A 17,961-nucleotide genomic window follows, 5' to 3' on the forward strand; every position below is an offset into this window, starting at 1 on the left:
AGTGCATTGTTGCACGGAGAAAAAACAGTTCCAAAATCGTGAACAAGCGTTCATAAAAATGGGAACCTCGAACAAAGTGTTCAAATCTCATTTTACGATTTTGAAAAACGTACCATGAAATTCGAACACTTTGTTCGTGGTTCCCATTTTTATGAACGCTTGTTCACGATTTTAGGAACTCTTTTTTCTCCGTTTGGGAGATAATTATAAAAAAACACCCAAAGGGACCATCCATAAACTACGTGGGCACTCAAGGGGAAGGCGGCGCACAGTGGGCGAAATGGAACCCAAAATCGGACTTAATTGAACGCGGCTGGTTCCCTGGTATGAATAATAGTGTTTCTTATGTAAAAAAAAATCCGGGGAATCGATTGGTGATGGTTTCATCCACCGCACGAAACGGCAAAGGGTCCATTTTGCCCCAATTCCCCATTTTTTCACATTTTTTCTTGAAAATCGGTCTGTATTTAGAGCGGAGGCTTTATGCGGCCTTCCAAATTGCACTTAACTTATGTGAAAACGTCCCAGGAATCCAGTAAAAATAACCACTTGCACCGCAAAAATCATCTAGGGTCCATTTAACCCCAATTCCGCTATAAAAGCATTTTTGGCCGTTTTCAAATGTTAGGTCAGATTTAAAATATCTGAAAATATTTTTATCGTAAAGATCTTGTAAAGATCAGACAATTTTACATAAGAATGACGATTTGCACTTGATAGTTTGACACATCTATGTTGATAAAAATAAAATGTATGTGAAAGGCAGTTTATTCTGCGTTTGGGAAAATAAAGCCTCCGCTCTAAATACAGACCGATTTTCAAGAAAAAATGTTAAAAAATTGGGAATTGGGGCAAAATGGACCCTTTGCCGTTTCGTGCGGTGGATGAAACCATCACCAATCGATTCCCCGGATTTTTTTACATAAGAAACATTATTATTCATACCAGGGAACCAGCCGCGTTCAATTAAGTCCGATTTTGGGTTCCATTTCGCCCACTGTGGGGCGTTAGAAATTTTCAAAAAAGTGTCCAAATGGCTTATGGATGGTCCCAAAGCAAGACTCAACAAGAAAAAAATATTTGTAATTTTTTGTCAAATTCTATATTTTTATATTTTTTCTTGCAAGTTTATAAGGTCAACTCTCTGGCTAGCGATCTTTTCGATATTTATATTGCAATATTACAGCCCTGTTAGGTTTTGGCATTTTTAATCAAATATTCAAACACTTAGTTTTTTTTAAAACTGTAAGTTTTATATAGAATTTTTATGCTTATTTTTAACAGCAATTTGCAAAAGCTGTGAGATAAAGTCAAACCAATCCCGGATGTTTATGGCATATTTTGAAGGGCTTAACGTGAAGACTTCCATCATTGTCAAAATTCCTTCAACAAGTTGTTTAGAATAGTGCCCTACACATGCTGATTCCTTTTTGTAACGATTATCCCATTCCTTACAAAGTTATGGAAATCGTCATTAATCAATGATTGCCAACTAGGACGTCAATGATTGTACCACAAAATTACATAAATTTTGAAACACATTTGATTCAGACCAAAAATTCTTTCAGTGGCTTCAAGAAGGCAATAACCGGCACATGCTGATTCATTTTGGTGCAGAAATTCGTTAAAATGAATTTAATACAAAAAATTTTTGAGTGATGATCAATTTTCTTCGAAAATGTGCAACGGCTTCACCTTAACAAGACCTTGCAACTAAGAGAATTTGAATTAAATAAACTATTCGACAGTGCACAGTGGTCCAGATCGCAAAATTAAGTGGAAAATGGATTTTCCGAAAAATGGTGACGTTTTGGAGCTTTGGTGTCTTCAGAAGAGTTGTTGCAAATGGAAAAGGGCAACTTTTGGTTTGGTTCAAAATTAGGGTGGTTCACGATTAGGGTGATTTTGAAAATCTAACTTTTCAGGAATATTTTGGGAATTTTTGTCTTCTAGAAAGTTGATGGGCTTGCCAATCCAAGCAACTTTGTCGAAGACACCAAATTTTATCGTAATCTACGCCTTCTATGACCAAATTTATAAAAGCATCTGAGCAAACCTTCAAAATCAGTTTTGAACGTGGCAATTCAAACTTTTAGAGAAAAGTGATATTCGAGCACTTTTAGAACTCTACAAAACAAACATTTTCATTTTTGACATGTCAATTTGGACTTAAGGGTCAAAAGTTACAGCCATTTTAAGGTAAAAGATGCAAATTTAAAACTTAAATATCTCAAATGGCGCAAGCCAAATTTTAAGCACTAGGTTGCATTTGAAAGAAGAGATCTAGCACTACAAACGCTGAAAAATCTCAGGGTGTTTTTCTTTAAACTTGAGATATCTTCATTTGAAAGTCTAATTTTCAAGGAAAACCATATGGGACCACCCTAACGAAATTCGAAAATTGTCCAAATATGTTTTCCATGTAATTTTGCCCGCTGAATCTGAATCTGCCCTCAGAATTGAGCCAAAATGTCAACAAATCGATTTTGGTCATATTTTGGGTTTCCATGTAAAATTATCATTTAAACCCAAAATATGACCAAAAATCGATTTGTTGACATTTTGGCTCAATTCTGAGGGCAGATTCAGATTCAGCGGGCAAAATTACATGGAAAAACATATATTTGGACAATTTTCGAATTTCGTTAGGTGGTCCCATATGGTTTTCCTTGAAAATTAGACTTTTTCAAATGAAGATATCTCAAGTTTAAAGAAAACACCCTGAGATTTTTCAGCGTTTGTAGTGCTAGATCTCTTCTTTCAAATGCAACCTAGTGCTTAAAATTTGGCTTGCGCCATTTTGAGATATTTAAGTTTTAAATTTGCATCTTTTTTACCTTAAAATGGCTGTAACTTTTGACCCTTAAGTCCAAATTGACATGTCAAAAAATGAAAATGTTTGTTTTGTAGAGTTCTAAAAGTGCTCCGAATATCACTTTTCTCTAAAAGTTAACCCTGAATTGCCATGTTCAAAAAACTGATTTTTGAAGGTTTGCTCAGATGCTTTTTATAAATTTGGTCATAGAAGGCGTAGATTACGAGATAAAATTTTGGTGTCTTCGACAAAGTTGCTTGAATTGGCAAGCCTATCAACTTTATAGAAGACAAAAAAATTCCCAAAAATATCCCTGAAAAGTTAGATTTTCAAAATCACCCTAATCGTGAACCACCCTAATTTTAAACCAAACCAAAAGTTGCCCCTTTTCAGTTGCAACAACTCTTCTGAAGACACCAAAGCTCCAAAACGTCACCATTTTTCGGAAAATCCATTTTCCACTTAATTTTGCGATCTGGACCACTGTGCAGTGCGAGCAATCTCATGTAGGTATAGACAAACAAATGCTAAAAGTTTCATCCAAATTGGAGCACCTTGATACGACCTGTGACACACTGGTGAAAAATAATACCAATATCACTTAAGTGACAGTAACTTGTGACTGAGATATCTTACTTTTAGATCACGATTATTGCCTAACCTTAGTGAGGAAGGCAAAAAACCGGAATTCGAACTAAACTGTCTTGTCCCCAACTGTCACCGCCCAAAGGTGAACTGAAAACGATATGTTTGCACGAGTTGCATAAATTCTAGCAACAACAACAACAACAAACACACCGGGAGCGCATCGAGCCAGACAGAATATCCATCCGTCGTTGAATCCTTCCCAGTGACCGTGCGTGCAAGCTGGAAATGCAAGCCGACAACTTCGTCCCAACGCGTTTGCAATATGCAGGTGCGGGTTCTACTGTGGGTTGCGCTGCGGTATTTTGTATTGTTGATTCGCTGGTTGATTCCATTAGTCTACAAAGCGTGCAAAATGTGCTGTTTAGAGTGTGTCCTCCCCTCGTAACCCCTCCATACGAGTAGCGAATAGGGTTGTCCACCTCCTGAACTCAACCTGATGAGCTTTGTTGTTGTGTTTTATGGGATGACCACGCGTGCCAGCAGGTCGTCCCCGGGAATATTCAATTGCTTTGCGTGGATGATAGATTAAAGCGTGAAGAGTTGGGTGGGGAGGTGGGGTCAACCGCATGCATGCATTCCGTAACACACAATGTATTATCCCCCGTCGAACTCGGTGAACGTGTCCGCGGTGGTGCGGTTAAATAGTTTGATAATTAAACCGGGTCAACACCGGCCACCCTGCCACCACGACAACGGGACATGATTCCGGTGAACAAGCGTAAACAATCTGCCTCTCCTGGCGGCGTAAATGTTCTGTTGACATGGCGTTGAATTGTGTGCGTTCGTGCTGAGTTTGGGTGGGAGGTTGGTTTTGTTATCCTGGATTGGGGCGCTGAAATTAATTCTGGTAAAATGTTTGTAATGCTATGTTGTGATGTCGATAGCCTGCAGTTATGATTTTCGAAGAGGTTTATTCCTGGACAGATTCTGGAAATAACATTGCATCACATTATCCTTTCAAATGTCATTTTAATTTGGTTTGAATAATTTAGGAAAGCCAATTTTCGAATTTTCGTTATGTTTATGGGTTTGAAAATTTTAGCTTCATCAAAACTCAGTTCACAAAAGAAAAATCCTTAAAGTTAAACATTCCAAACAATTGATTTAATAAACATTCTATTTGACAACATACATAAAAGCTCAATCGTATTACTCTCGGTACATGGAAGTCCCTTGTTTGGAAGTGTATCGCTTGTGGCTTATTTGATATTGTGTGAAATTGAAGTTGACCTACCCACGTTCGCTATCAGTTACAATCAGATCGAGAGCATAACGCATTTTAAAGCTGTGTTCTTTAATTCAATCGAAGTGAAAAGTGTAATGTGCGTTTATTTGTGTTGTTGCTTACCATTTTTTTGCTTCTTTTTACATGAATAAGGCTGGAACAAATTTTATTTAAAGTTTTTGTTCTCCCCCCCCCCCCTTCAAAGTTGGCCCGAAAAATCAAGGGGCAAATTTTGTTTTTTTAATATCTTTAAAATTTTAAATCTATAAAGGAAATTTGAGTGCAATCAACTGTCATCAATTTAAAATGCGTTTAGAATTACTTTAGCATGTTTGAGTTGATTTAAAAATCTTTTGAGTTTTTGATAGTTTTCGATGTTTAAGTTTTTTTGCTTTAATGTTTGTTTTCGTCAAATCTTTCTTTTTTTGAATATTAATGATTGCAAAACAACTGAACTGGTGTTAAATGCATTTTAAAACTCGTTTTCCATGCAAATGCTGAAACTATAGCTTGTTATTTCAATATTTATATATATTTTTTTGCGCAAATTTAGAAATTTTTTACATCGGCTAACCTTGTAGTAAACTACAATTATACTTTTATGACATTTTGCGAGCTTTTGGATACATTAACAAAAATCGACTTTTTCACTAAAACTGTGATAACTCGAAAATTTCAGCGATGACCTAAACGATGATGCTATGAGACGCGGGTTCGATTCCCGCCTTATCCACTGAGCTTCTATCGGATGGTGAAGTAAAACGTCGGTCCCGGTTTCTCCTGTCTCGTCAGAGGCGCTGGAGCAGAAATCCCACGTTAGAGGAAGGCCATGCCCCGGGGGGCGTAGTGCCAATAGTTTCTAAACATGTTAGGGTACCAAAAGTTGCGTATTTCAATTACGAAAAATTTTATACCCTAACATGTATAGGTCATCGCTGAAATTTTTAAGTTATCGTCTTTTTAGTGAAAAAGTCGATTTTTCCCGTTTTCGTCATTTTTCCATTTTTGCGCGTGGCGCGTCGAAAAACTCAGTTTTTATTTTCAAAAAATCGTATCTCAGAGTATCGAAAACATAACTTCACCATTTTTTGATATGTTATGTGAAATTTTCCGAGGAATCCGATAAAAATATTTTCAGACATAGGCTCTTTGGTCCCGAGACCATCAAAACAGCATATTAAGTTTTCACACGACCTTTTCAAATGGTAAGCTAGATTTTTGAAACTTCTTACTATTTTTCCTAAATAGTCAAACTAATCACCTTTCTTTTGCATTTAAGACAGCTAAAATCCAATGAAATGGCGCGGAGATATGATTTTTTTGAAAAAAGTTGTTTTTGCGAAAATCGAAGAAAATTTGCCATTTTTTGGACCACCCTAACAAGGCGTAGGTCACCCTAATGGCCAAACAAAAAATACGGGTCTAATTATATTGGCCAAGGAACCCCCAGAAAAATTTTGAGCTCGATTGGAGAACTTTTTTTTTCGAATCATGCTGTTTTCGTGGGGAATTGCTGAATTATTATATTTAAAATTTATATTACACCAGAGCATCGAACATTTTAATGCTCAAGCAATTTAAAACTTGGTCGTTAAATTAAATTTAATTTTGCAAACTAATACGAAAAAAAAACATTTTTAGAATTTTTTTTTACATAAAATTATGATAAAATGTTACGAATTGCTATAACTTATTTGCCATAATATTGCTGTTATATAATGTCTATTTATTTACAATTTTTAATAGTTTTTTCAAAGATCAAAAAATACTTTATGTGTTAATTGGAGGTGGCGAAAAAAGGACGTAAATTTTATTTAAAGACAAACTAATTAACTAAAAATATTAACGGTTTGAAAGCAATCATCATTTCATTGTAAATAACACATAATTCCTGGTATAGAGAATTTGTAGTTTAAGCTTATGAAATCGTTGAAGCACGCTAAATCTCACTCTCTCTCTCTCCTTTGTAAATAATTAGCACTAATGTTATATGTTTCCATGTGTACAACCATGTATATGTGTGTATTTGTAGTTTCGCCCATTCAACAATCTCATCCAGTATCGTCCATGCTTTACGAGATGTCCCTCTCGTTATCGGCCTTGGTCACAACAGCAGCAGTACCAGTATCAGCAATATCAGCACTATCAGCCACATTTTTTCAACGCAAACAACTTGTTTGGCTTCCTGATCGACACCGACTCGGACACCCGTCCGGAGACTCAGACCCAGGACGTGACTGCCGCTTCAAATTCATTCACAACAGATAACCCTAACTTGTTTGGCCAACAGCAGCAGGAGCAGGACCCGGCAGTGACCTTCATCCGGAACCCTTCATCAGTCGATAGAACTCCCTTCAGTAGACTTATTCTGAGGCCGGTCGACGGTCTCGGCTTTGAAACCACCACCACCTTCTTCAGCACGGTAGATTTGGTTAGCACTCACACTCAATAGCACTGAATCAAAATTTTGTAAAAAAGATTGCTCTGTAAATTGTACAAGTTGCTTAGAAGCTTACAAGTATTTAATGCCCTTCGCATGTTTAAAACCGTATCGTATCGTATCTTCCTTCAGATATCCACTTAGCTTCGTTTGTTTTTGCCTTGTTTGTAGCATGCAGCTTCCTCAATTCCACGTCCCAGAGTCCAGAGAACCCCTTTTATAACCAAATATCACCCAATTTTAGCAACCCACGGCGGGACCACTTTCGAACCGGTTCGGAGATGATGACACCCCGGTGACCACCAGCACCACGCAGAGGCCACCGGTAGTAGTACAGCAGACCCAGCCCACCACCACCCAGAGGCCGGTCGTGGTGCGACAGACCACCACTCGACCCCCGACCCAGCGGACCACGTCGCGATTTGTGAGTATCGGGGCGGGTGGTGATTTGAAATTAATCAACTAGCACACAAGTTGACATGTTGTTTCATCTGCAGATCAACTTGTTTGCTAGTTTGGCTCGCCAGTAAAAAAAATGTTTCTGTTTTTCAAATAAAAACTTATATTCCAAATTTTACAGTAGTAATCCTGATTTTCATAAGCTGTTTATTTAATAAATTATTCATTCTTTTAGCACATTATGCTTCAAATTTAGTTAGAAACTACCAGCTGAAAACTTTTATACATTTGAAATAGTATATATTGCTTTTTAAATATTTGTTCCTTCCAGCTAATCTCACTAGTAACAGTCATTCAGTAGTTTCCGTGAGTTGTATTCCTATGTTCCATTTTCCTTATTTAACCAGTATTCTGTACATAAGCTTTATCTCGAACATTTCAATGAAATTAAAAATTAAGTTATCCCTGGTTTACCAGAAAATAATTTTCATATTTTGGGTTTATAGAATAATTTTAAATAAAAGCCCAAAATATGCCCAAAAATCGATATTTTGACAATTTGACTCAATTCTGAGGGCAGATTAGTTGGATAACTTTCGAATTTCGTTATGGGCTGATACAAACAGATATTGAGCTTTTAAAAATATTCATTTTAACAGTAATTTGATTAACATATTTAAATGCATTTAAAAGCAAGTTTAAAATTTTTCATGTTTTTGCAACTGCAAACTTCAATGCCCGTTTTGCTCAACTTCCTTTTGCCGTCGAAGGCTAATATTTGGCATAAATTTATCTCGTTTTTAGACAAAGAAACTCAAAATGTTCATTCAAGCCGAAAAAGCGATATGGCATTTTCTTGAAAAATTACAAATTTATTTTACTCAGCACCCTACTGTCGAGCCACCACAAAACAAGTACCGTAAACCGGGGTGACTTTGATAGGATTTCAATTTGTTTTTGGAATATTTTCCAACAGGTAAGGTTTTTTTCAACATTTTTTTAAAACATGTACTGGGATAGGCCACACAAAGTCCATGCATTATTTTGGGAAAAAATGTTTTTTCAATCGTGTTTTGATAAAAAGGTTCATTAAAATTTTATAGTTTAAATTCCGGGGTGACTTTGATAGTCATTGTTTTTGCCTTGGGGTCCCATAAGTCGCTATTAAAAATTATGCAGTTTAGTAAAGTACTTCAAAAGTTATGTTAAAAAAACGATTTTAACAAAAGTCCAGAAGATTGTAAAAAGGGTGGTTTTTGTAAGAAAACCCGTCATGCTATACATTTTCAGAAAGGTTTTTAAAAGACATTTCCAACGCGTCCAAGATTTGATAGATTTGAAGATCTGACAAATCTATCAAATGTTATAAGCACTTAAGTGTTATTTACGCACTTTTTGCATTTTGGATAGCACCCTTTAAATGTGAGGAAGGCGCCAACCACCTAAGGGTGGATTAAGTAACGTTTTCTTGTTTAAATCATATTTGAGATGTTCAAACTTTATTTGTACGTTAAATGTACCATCACTGAAGAAGCTGATATAGTTTTTAAGAAAAAAAATCAATGTTTATATATAGTTAACTAAGTTTATAAGCTATTTAACAAAAAACATATAAATTTCAGGTAACTTTGTTAGAAAGTCGGAATTTTACCTGAAATTTGTAAAAAATAGTTTTTTTTTATAAAATTACCGATTTATATTGCATTTTATACTAAATTCGAAGCACGAATCACATGTTTTCTCATTTGACATGTAATTTGTTCAACTTAAATTGACTATAAATTTGGAGATTTTTTTTTTTATTTTGTTTCAAAAACTCATATTATTCATTATTTAAAAACTTATTTACCCTTCTCGTAGTGGAAAATTGTCCAAAGAATCCGAAAATGAGTTCCGTTTTCCGATTCAAAATCAGGTTCATTGAGAAAATCATGACACTTTGAGAAATTTAAAATAATGACTTTCATCAACATTTTCTTAGCTATAGTTAACTTACTTTTTAAACTTTCAAAATTTTATGAAAAGTTCTTTTTGAGGTACTTTGAACACTTCTCTACCACGGCCAGTATGATTCTTAACCATTCCATACGTATTTAAATTGTACTCTAAATTTTGCGGGAAAATCACAAACCAATCAAAGTCACTCCGGCTATCAAAGTCGGCGTTTTGCGGTACCGTAAAACGGGGTGACTTTGATAGCCGGGGTGACTTTGATAGGTTTGCGATTTTTCCGCAAAATGAAGAGTACAATTAAAATACGTAAGGAATGGTTCAGAAACATACTGACCGTGGTAGACAAGTGTTCAAAGTACCTCAAGAAGAACTTTTCATAAATTTTTGAAAGGTTTATAAAGTTAGTTAACTATAGTTAACAAAATGTTGATGGAAGTCATTATTTTAAACTTCTCAAAGTGTCATGATTTTCTCAATGAATATGATTTTTAATCGGAAAACGGAATGCATTTTCGGATTCTTTGGACAATTTTCCACTAGGAGATGGTTAAAAAAGTTTGTAAAAAAATAAATAATATGTGTTTTTGAAACACAATTATAAAAACTCTTTAAATTTATAGGCAATTTCAGTTGAACAAATTTCATGTAAAATGTGAAAACTTGTGATTCGTGCTTCGAATTCAGTATAAAATGCAATTTAAATCGATAATTTTAGAAAAAAAACTAGTTTTAACAAATTTCAGGCAAAATTCTGACTTTTTAGCAATTTTACCTAAAATTTATATGTATTTTTTAAAAAGCTTATAAACTTAGTTAACTTAACATAAACATTGATTTTTTTTCTTACAAACTATATCAGCTACTTTAGTGATGGTACATTTAACGTACAAATAAAGTTTGAACATCTTAAACATGATTTTAGCAAGAAAAACTATGCCTATCAAAGTCACCCCGGAATTAAAACTAAGAATTTTTAACGTAACTATTTTTCTAAACACTATTGAAATTTTTTTTTTCCAAAATGGTGCATGGACTTTGTGTGGCCAACCCCAGTACCTGTTTTAAAAATAAAATTCTTGAGAAAAACCTTACTTGTTGGAAAATATTTTAAAAACAAATTGAAATCCTATCAAAGTCACCCCGGTTTACGGTACCTATTCTCTAAAATCATTTTATGGAAATATCAAAAGTTAAGAAGTCCTCTTCTTTTTTGCAGCGATTTTATATTTTATTTTTGATTTTGATTAAATATTGTTTCAAAAAGCAATGTTCACTTGTTTTTTCATCAGGTGGGCTTTTCATACGGAAATTTAAGAAAATCTGTATCTTGAAATGGGATTTTCTAATTGATTTTATATCTTCGACGAAGTTGTAGATTGTAATTAGAACTATTCAGAAAATACAAGGTTAATTCTAAAATAAATTACCTATTTTTTGTTTAACTTATGGTTGGATTCCCAAAATATTTTATTGTAACTTTAGAATTTTTTTAAATGTTTTATGGGATTCAAAAATACACCTTTTGAGCAATCTGGTTTCGGATTGAGAAATGATTTTTTGAAAATATATGATTATTTTTAAATATCACATGTTTTATCCATAAAACTTCGATTAAATATTTTTAGAAAGTAAATCAAATTTGCAATCGAATAGTACTTTAATAAATTTTTACGAAGGGCCCATTTTTGAATTCAGGTCTCTTTTAGTTTTTTGAATAGCCCGTTTTATCTCAATCAATTTCCAAACAAATCAAATCATTTTTGTATGGAGCGTGGACAAGCGCTGAACCCCCACCCCCCCTCATGTGTCCACGTTGTTTATGGATGGTCCCTTATGAAATTATTGTTAAAGTTTTTGATCCACACATTTTTTTATGAGGAATGAGGAAACTTATATTTTTCTAGTTCTTTTTAAAAGTTGCTCTTGATTTATTTATGCATTTGAAATATTTTTTTAAAACAATTTTATTTGGTATGGTTGAACAACCTCGTTTTTGAGTAATTTTACCTTTCAAAAAAACTTAACAGAAACTGATAATAATGTTAAGAGTTCCAGAGTATTTTTCAATTGCAAACTCGTTTCTAAACTTCTTGAATTTTAAATTTTGAATTATCCTTTTTTTGGGATATAGAAATTTTTTTTTTTAAATCATATCTTCTGAACCAGATTTTGCACCATCATTTCTATGGCTCATAAAATGTTTTTTATTATGTCATATCAAAAAATCGATTATCGTAAAAACGCATTTTTTGGGACCACCCTATTTCTGACCATTTCTCTCTAATAATATGGATCAATCTATTCTAATCAAGGATCTTCATGGCAACTTTGAGCTGGTGCACTTTTGTACATCCTGCTGTTTTATCGTGGAAATGCTGTATAAAAATTCTATAAGGGTAATTCTCCGCCAACTCACACAGCAGTTGCCTCGACCCCTCTTCGATTTGCGTGAAACTTTGTCCTAAGGGGTAACTTTTGTCCCTGATCACGAATCTGAGGTCCGTTTTTTGATATCTCGTGACGGGGGGCGGTACGACCCCTTCCATTTTTGAACATGCGAAAAAAGAGGTGTTTTTCAATAATTTGCAGCCTGAAACGGTGATGAGATAGACATTTGGTGTCAAAGGGACTTTTATGTAAAATTAGACGCCCGATTTGATGGCGTACTCAGAATTCCAAAAAAACGTATTTTTCATCGAAAAAAACACAAAAAAAGTTTTCAAAATTCTCCCATTTTCCGTTACTCGACTGTAAAACAATTTGGAACATGTCATTTTATGGGAAATTTAATGTTCTTTTTGAATCTACATTGACCCAGAAGGGTCATTTTTTCATTTAGAACAATATTTTTCAATTCAATTCAATTCAGTTTTTATTAAGTAAATAATCAATTCACAATTTTCTTTACAATTAAACCTAATAGAGATTTGGAGGTCCTTTCAGCTATGTGTTGATAAATTTGTCTTTTGACACAATTGGTTATTCTAAAGGCTAATCACAAGTAGGAAAAAGTTCAAGAAAAAAACCTACAAAATTGCTATAGAAAGGGGATAGTTAGAGGAAAACTTAAATCTAGATCACAGTATGATTTTGTCTGTTGACGCCGAAGAGCAGCGCTGCACGAGGCAGCTTATCCGTTGTATACGTATTTGATCATGTGCTCTCCCAGAGCCATGAACTGTTCTGCCTTGTTCCGGCAGGCACGAAAACGAGTTAACATTTCCGCGAGGGCGAAAACTCTGGCAGAGTGAATAGGTCATCTCCGGACACAGCTGCTTGTTCCGGAACTGTACCGCTCGCCGCGGTCACGCTTGCGTAGGAACCTCCCCAGCCGGGAGGAATCGCTGGAGTAATCCGATCTGCCGCGCCTTGTCCAGCTACAGGAACGGTTGGGCTTAATCTTGAGGCGGCCGGGTCGCTGGAAGCTTCTTTTTCTTCTTAACCTGCTCCTCGAGGTATGCTTTACGCGCGGCACAGCCGCGGAAGTTCGCTGTATGGTTGCCATCGCAGTTCGCGCACTTGACACGCGACCGGTGCTGCTGAGCGTCGTTTTCACTCAGCCTCGCTTTCTGGGGAAGTTTGCACTTCTCCGTGAAATGCATTTCACCGCACTTAACGCAGCGCGGCGGGAGGTTGCAATTTCTTGAGCCGTGGCCGAATTTTTGGCAACGGTGGCATTGAGCTGCGTCTGTCGAATTCTTTGAGAAATACCTCCAAGTCACCCAGAAACCGTCCAACGTTTTTTCCGTCGGAGATCCTGGAGCTTGACGGTTCCACGATCGAAGTAGTAGGTACAGCACGTGAGTACCCGTGACCGTAGTCGTTCTTGAGAGCACCTTGATGTCCCGGGGGTGAACGTTAACGTCGGCAAGGTGCCCAGCCAGGTCCTCCACTGGCCGGTCCGTGTACCCTTGCAGGACTATTTTAACCGGCACCGTTTCAGCCGGATCGAATGTGAAGTATTTCACGTTGTGTGTTTTGAGGACCATCAACACTTTATCGTAGTTCGCTCTTAACAACGTGATCACTTGCACATTCTTCTTACCGATCTTCAAACAGTAGGTTTGACCCTCCAGTAGCTCGTCCACATGATCGGCTAGTGTGTCGACGACAAATATCGGCGGAGGTCTTTCCTTCGCCGCAGTTTTGCTGGTTTCTCCTTTCTTCGACCCGCGTGCAGGGTCGTCATCGTCGCCGCTACTGCTGGTGCTGCAGTCGTCTTCATTGTCCTCATCGTCACCACTCAGCGGCTCGAACTCGTTGCGTGTGGGGACGGGGGTGACGGAGGAGACGCCGGAGGCCTGCCGGCCTGCCTTAGCTGTCTTCACACGTAGCTGGTACGGGCTGCGATAGTGTGGATGCAGCTTTGTTTTGTCAATGCCTTCCAACGCTGTCGCCGCGGTGGCAGGCTTGATTTGACTATTGGCCGGATTATTTTTAGTAATCCGGCCAGGAGACGGGTTCCGCGAGGTCCCCGGTGCTGCATTCGAGTTGCCATGCCTAGCGCCACGCTTGGGCATCTCCGGGCGGCAAGTTCGCGATTAAATACTTCACCCGCGGCGTGAAAAAATCGAAATTTTAACGGAGCACTAAAATTGTGTTGTGGCTGGCTCCAACGTAGGTAGCCGGATGAGAACAATATTTTACATTTTAAAATTTCGTGTTTTTTCTAACTATGCAGGGTTATTTTTTAGAGTGTAACAATGTTCTACAAAGTTGTAGAGCAGACAATTACAAAAATTTTGATATATAGACATAAGGGGTTTGCTTATAAACATCACGAGTTATCGCGATTTTACGAAAAAATGTTTTGAAAAAGTTGGTCGTCATCGATCATGGCCGTTCATGGTCACCCGCGACAGACACGGACGACGAAACAAAGAGAAACGCAAAAAGTAACTTTTTCAAAACTTTTTTTCGTAAAATCGCGATAACTCGTGGTGTTTATAAGCAAACCCCTTATGTCTATATATTAAAATTTTTGTAATTGTCTGCTCTACAACTTTGTACAACATTGTTACACTCTAAAAAATAACCCTGCATAGTTAGAAAAAACACGAAATTTTAAAATGTAAAATATTGTTCTAAATGAAAAAATGACCCTTCTGGGTCAATGTAGATTCAAAAAGAACATTTTAAAATGAAAAATTTTGTTCTAAATGAAAAAATGACCCTTCTGGGTCAATGTAGATTCGAAAAGTACATTAAATTTCCCATAAAATGAAATGTTCCAAAAAATTTTACAGTCGAGTAACGGAAAATGGGAGAATTTTTAAAACTTTTTTAGTGTTTTGTTCGATGAAAAATACGTTTTTTCGGAATTCTAAGTACGCCATCAAATCGGGCGTCTAATTTTACATAAAAGTCCCTTTGACACCAAATTTTTATCTCATCACCGTTTCAGGCTGCAAATTATTGAAAAACACCTCTTTTTTCGCATGTTCGAAAATGGAAGGGGTCGTAGCGCCCCTCCGTCACGAGATATCAAAAAACGGACCTCGGAATCGTGATCAGGGACAAAAGTTACCCCTTAGGACAAAGTTTCACGCAAATCGAAAAGGGGTCGGGGCAACTTTTCCCGATTTCGTGTGAGTTGATAGAGAATTACCCTTTTATTATGTCATATCAAAAAATCGATAATCGTAAAAACGCATTTTTTGGGACCACCCTATTTCGGACTGGACCTCTCTAAGCATAAGCATAAGCATAAGCATAGGTGCCCACCCGCAGTTGCTACTCCGTTATTGACCAGGACCTCCAGAAGTTACATCCACGAGGTTTCGGACTGGACCTCTCTAACCATAAAAAATATGGATCAACATATTCTAACCAAGGATCTTCATGCCAACTTTGGGCTGGTGCACTTTTGTACATCCTGCTGTTTTATCGTGGTAATGCTGTATAAAAATTCTATAATTGTTTTATATAGATAACACTGACCTACAAAAAATGACAGAAAAGACTGCGCTGGCATAAAGTTTGGGGTCCCCAGAATTACGTGTATTTTGAATTTTCCAAACATAGTTTATCTGGGCCGAATGGTTTTTCTCCAAAGTTTGTATGGAGAAACAGAGCGGTTCGTCGCTCTTGCATGCAACCCAAAAATGATTTTTAAAGCATTCAAATGCCAGCGTATATCAAGGCAAAGAACTTTGACCGATTAAAACTTACCAGTTATTGTTTCAGTAACCGTTGATGAATTACTAAAAAATCAAGCACTGTTCAACTCTCGTCTATTTAACACTACACTTTCTACAATTTTGTGCAATTTTTTTCAATATGTAGGAGAACCGAACCGCACTAATTCTCCATACAAATTTTGGGGAAAACCCATTTGGTTCAGACAAACTACACTATTTTTGAAAAATTCAAAATGCACTTGGTTGTGCGGTCCCAAAGTTCATGCTTCCCCTCGAGTTGAGTCTGCGATGAAATTTTGTTGGTCGGTGTGTAATTTTTGATGCAATTTTTTAAAGGGTAGTAATATTGCTTTTACAGAAAAATGGAACATCGGAAAAATGCTTTTTAATCTCTCAGTATAGTTCATCAATTCGAATCTAGTATGCAGTAAATTTATGAGCAAAACTCAGCAATTGATAAATTACTCGTAAACTTGCAAATTGTACACCTGTCGCAACACAACATCCATATTAAATTCCTTTGCACTCACACACACACTGCACCAACAAATTGCTTTTTCTTGTTTCGTTTCCGTTTCGTTCTCAATTCTCTCCCCCCCCCAATTGGCTGAAATTCTCCCGTAACAACATCTGTCACATCTGCACACCTACCCACAACCACCCACCCTTCAGGTCGAAACGGTTCCGGCGGTCCAGCTGGTCCAGGGCCAGTTCCAAGTAGTAGCACAACCACCACCACCACCACCTCAACTTGTTTCTTCACAGAACTTCCAACAACAACAGCCGCAACCTTCGAACCAGGGTGGCTTCGTTCCGAACAATGTAATCGATAACTTTTTATCCCTCCGGCCAGCAGAACCCGCAGCAGAATGGCGGTGGAGCGCAGAGTCCGATCGTGGGGCTGTTTAACCAGATTGGGAACAAGTTGGCCACCACGGCCGACGCCATCGCCGGGATGCTGCGGAAGACGGTGGACGTGATCGTGACCTCGCACATCCAGTCCCACCAGCGGGCGCTCAGGAGCTTTGGGGCGCAGTAAGGGGTGTTGCCGGAAGTGGTTGGGACCAGACATTTTGACGGAGGACGGGCAGGAAATTTTGCCGTTTTAGGCATGGTTTGGAGAAGAGGGAAAGACAAAAAAAAAAAGAGAATAGAGAGATCGAGCGAGAGTGCAAAACGAAATTAACCGGAAGTTGGCAACCCCGGGCGCAGCATTAACTTAAACCTATCTATATTCTGATTAGAACTGTTAAGGACCTTTGAGTACACGCAAATGAAATTGTTTTCTTTTTTTGATTAATGCTATATTAGAGTTTAAGCGAGCTTGGACGCATTCTGGTCAACTCCTCGAGAAAGTTGGAAGGTTAGAGACTGTGAAATAAGCTCAAAGGTGAAGAATTCCCCAAGATCTGTCTACCAATATTAGTTTAAGGCAGTTTTAAAGGACAAACATGGAGCAAAGTTTTGATAGTGTGATATTGAGGATCAAATTTTTGTACTTACATTCCTGCAAGGGAAATTAGGCTACAGAGTCACAAAGGCGTGAATTTAGAGTGAAATCAAAAGTGATCTAAATTTGAAAAGAGTCAGAGAGAAAGTGAGGTTTAAGCGATACAGGGTTAGCAGCAGATCCAACAATATGTAAGCAATGTGTTATAATATATTTGTATCTACAAATTTTCAAAAGTCGTTTCATTTTTTGAAAGAAATTTTCAATTTCCAGCGAAAAAGCAAACTATTTCCAATCCCTGCTATAACTCAATAAAAGTTGAAGCTAATGCGTTCTAAAAGGGCGCAAATTAGCTGGGGCTTCACTTGAGTGCTCCTTTCAATAACGGAAAAGCTGCTTCCTTGCAGGCTGGCAACCGACGAAGATGTCGTTTGCATGCACTTTGCCGCTGGTGCCTTGGAGGATGGCGTTGGCAATAATGGGGATTGAAAGATTGTGCTATAAAGTAAAAGGAGGACATTTTGCACCTTTCCAGGTTCAAGAATCGATGAAAATTGTTCGTTCACATTCAGGGTGACGAAAAGATTTCTTTAGAATGCTGTATCAAACTTAAAAAAAAGTTAACGAACAAATAAGTTTTTTAGCGCCAGATCTAACTTCTATTGTGTGGCCCATTAAATTGTTTCAAATTTGACTTATCGTCATTTTGACAAAACTGAGCACGATGTCTTTTGGACATACAATATATAGAAGATTACCCTCGAGATTTAAATACCATTTAACTAGTATGACTTTAGAACATCTCAGTATCAAAAATTAAAATCTTTATTGGTCTAGTTTTCTAGTAACGTCATGTAAATATCGAACATCGATCGATTTTTTGACGTTGTA

General features: G+C 37.1%; 1 protein-coding gene across 6 annotated transcripts in view; it reads left to right on the plus strand.

Moving 5' to 3' along the window:
- LOC6034358 (cell wall protein DAN4) overlaps positions 1-17,306 on the plus strand; it is a 77,503-nt gene extending 60,197 nt beyond the window's left edge. For 5 of the 6 annotated variants that reach the window (XM_038253953.1, XM_038253952.1, XM_038253951.1 and 2 more), the window contains exons 5-7: positions 6,721-7,119; positions 7,373-7,552; positions 16,477-17,306. In XM_038253953.1, coding sequence (XP_038109881.1) covers positions 6,721-7,119; positions 7,373-7,552; positions 16,477-16,659 — 762 coding nt within the window. In that variant the 3' untranslated portion in view covers positions 16,660-17,306. The remainder of the gene's footprint in view (positions 1-6,720; positions 7,120-7,372; positions 7,553-16,476) is intronic. The other variant, XM_038253956.1, reaches the window with a different exon arrangement.
- Positions 17,307-17,961: the final 655 nt, after the last annotated feature.

This window comes from Culex quinquefasciatus, chromosome 2 (genome assembly GCF_015732765.1).
Source record: "Culex quinquefasciatus strain JHB chromosome 2, VPISU_Cqui_1.0_pri_paternal, whole genome shotgun sequence".
NCBI classification, from domain to species: Eukaryota; Metazoa; Arthropoda; class Insecta; order Diptera; family Culicidae; genus Culex; species Culex quinquefasciatus.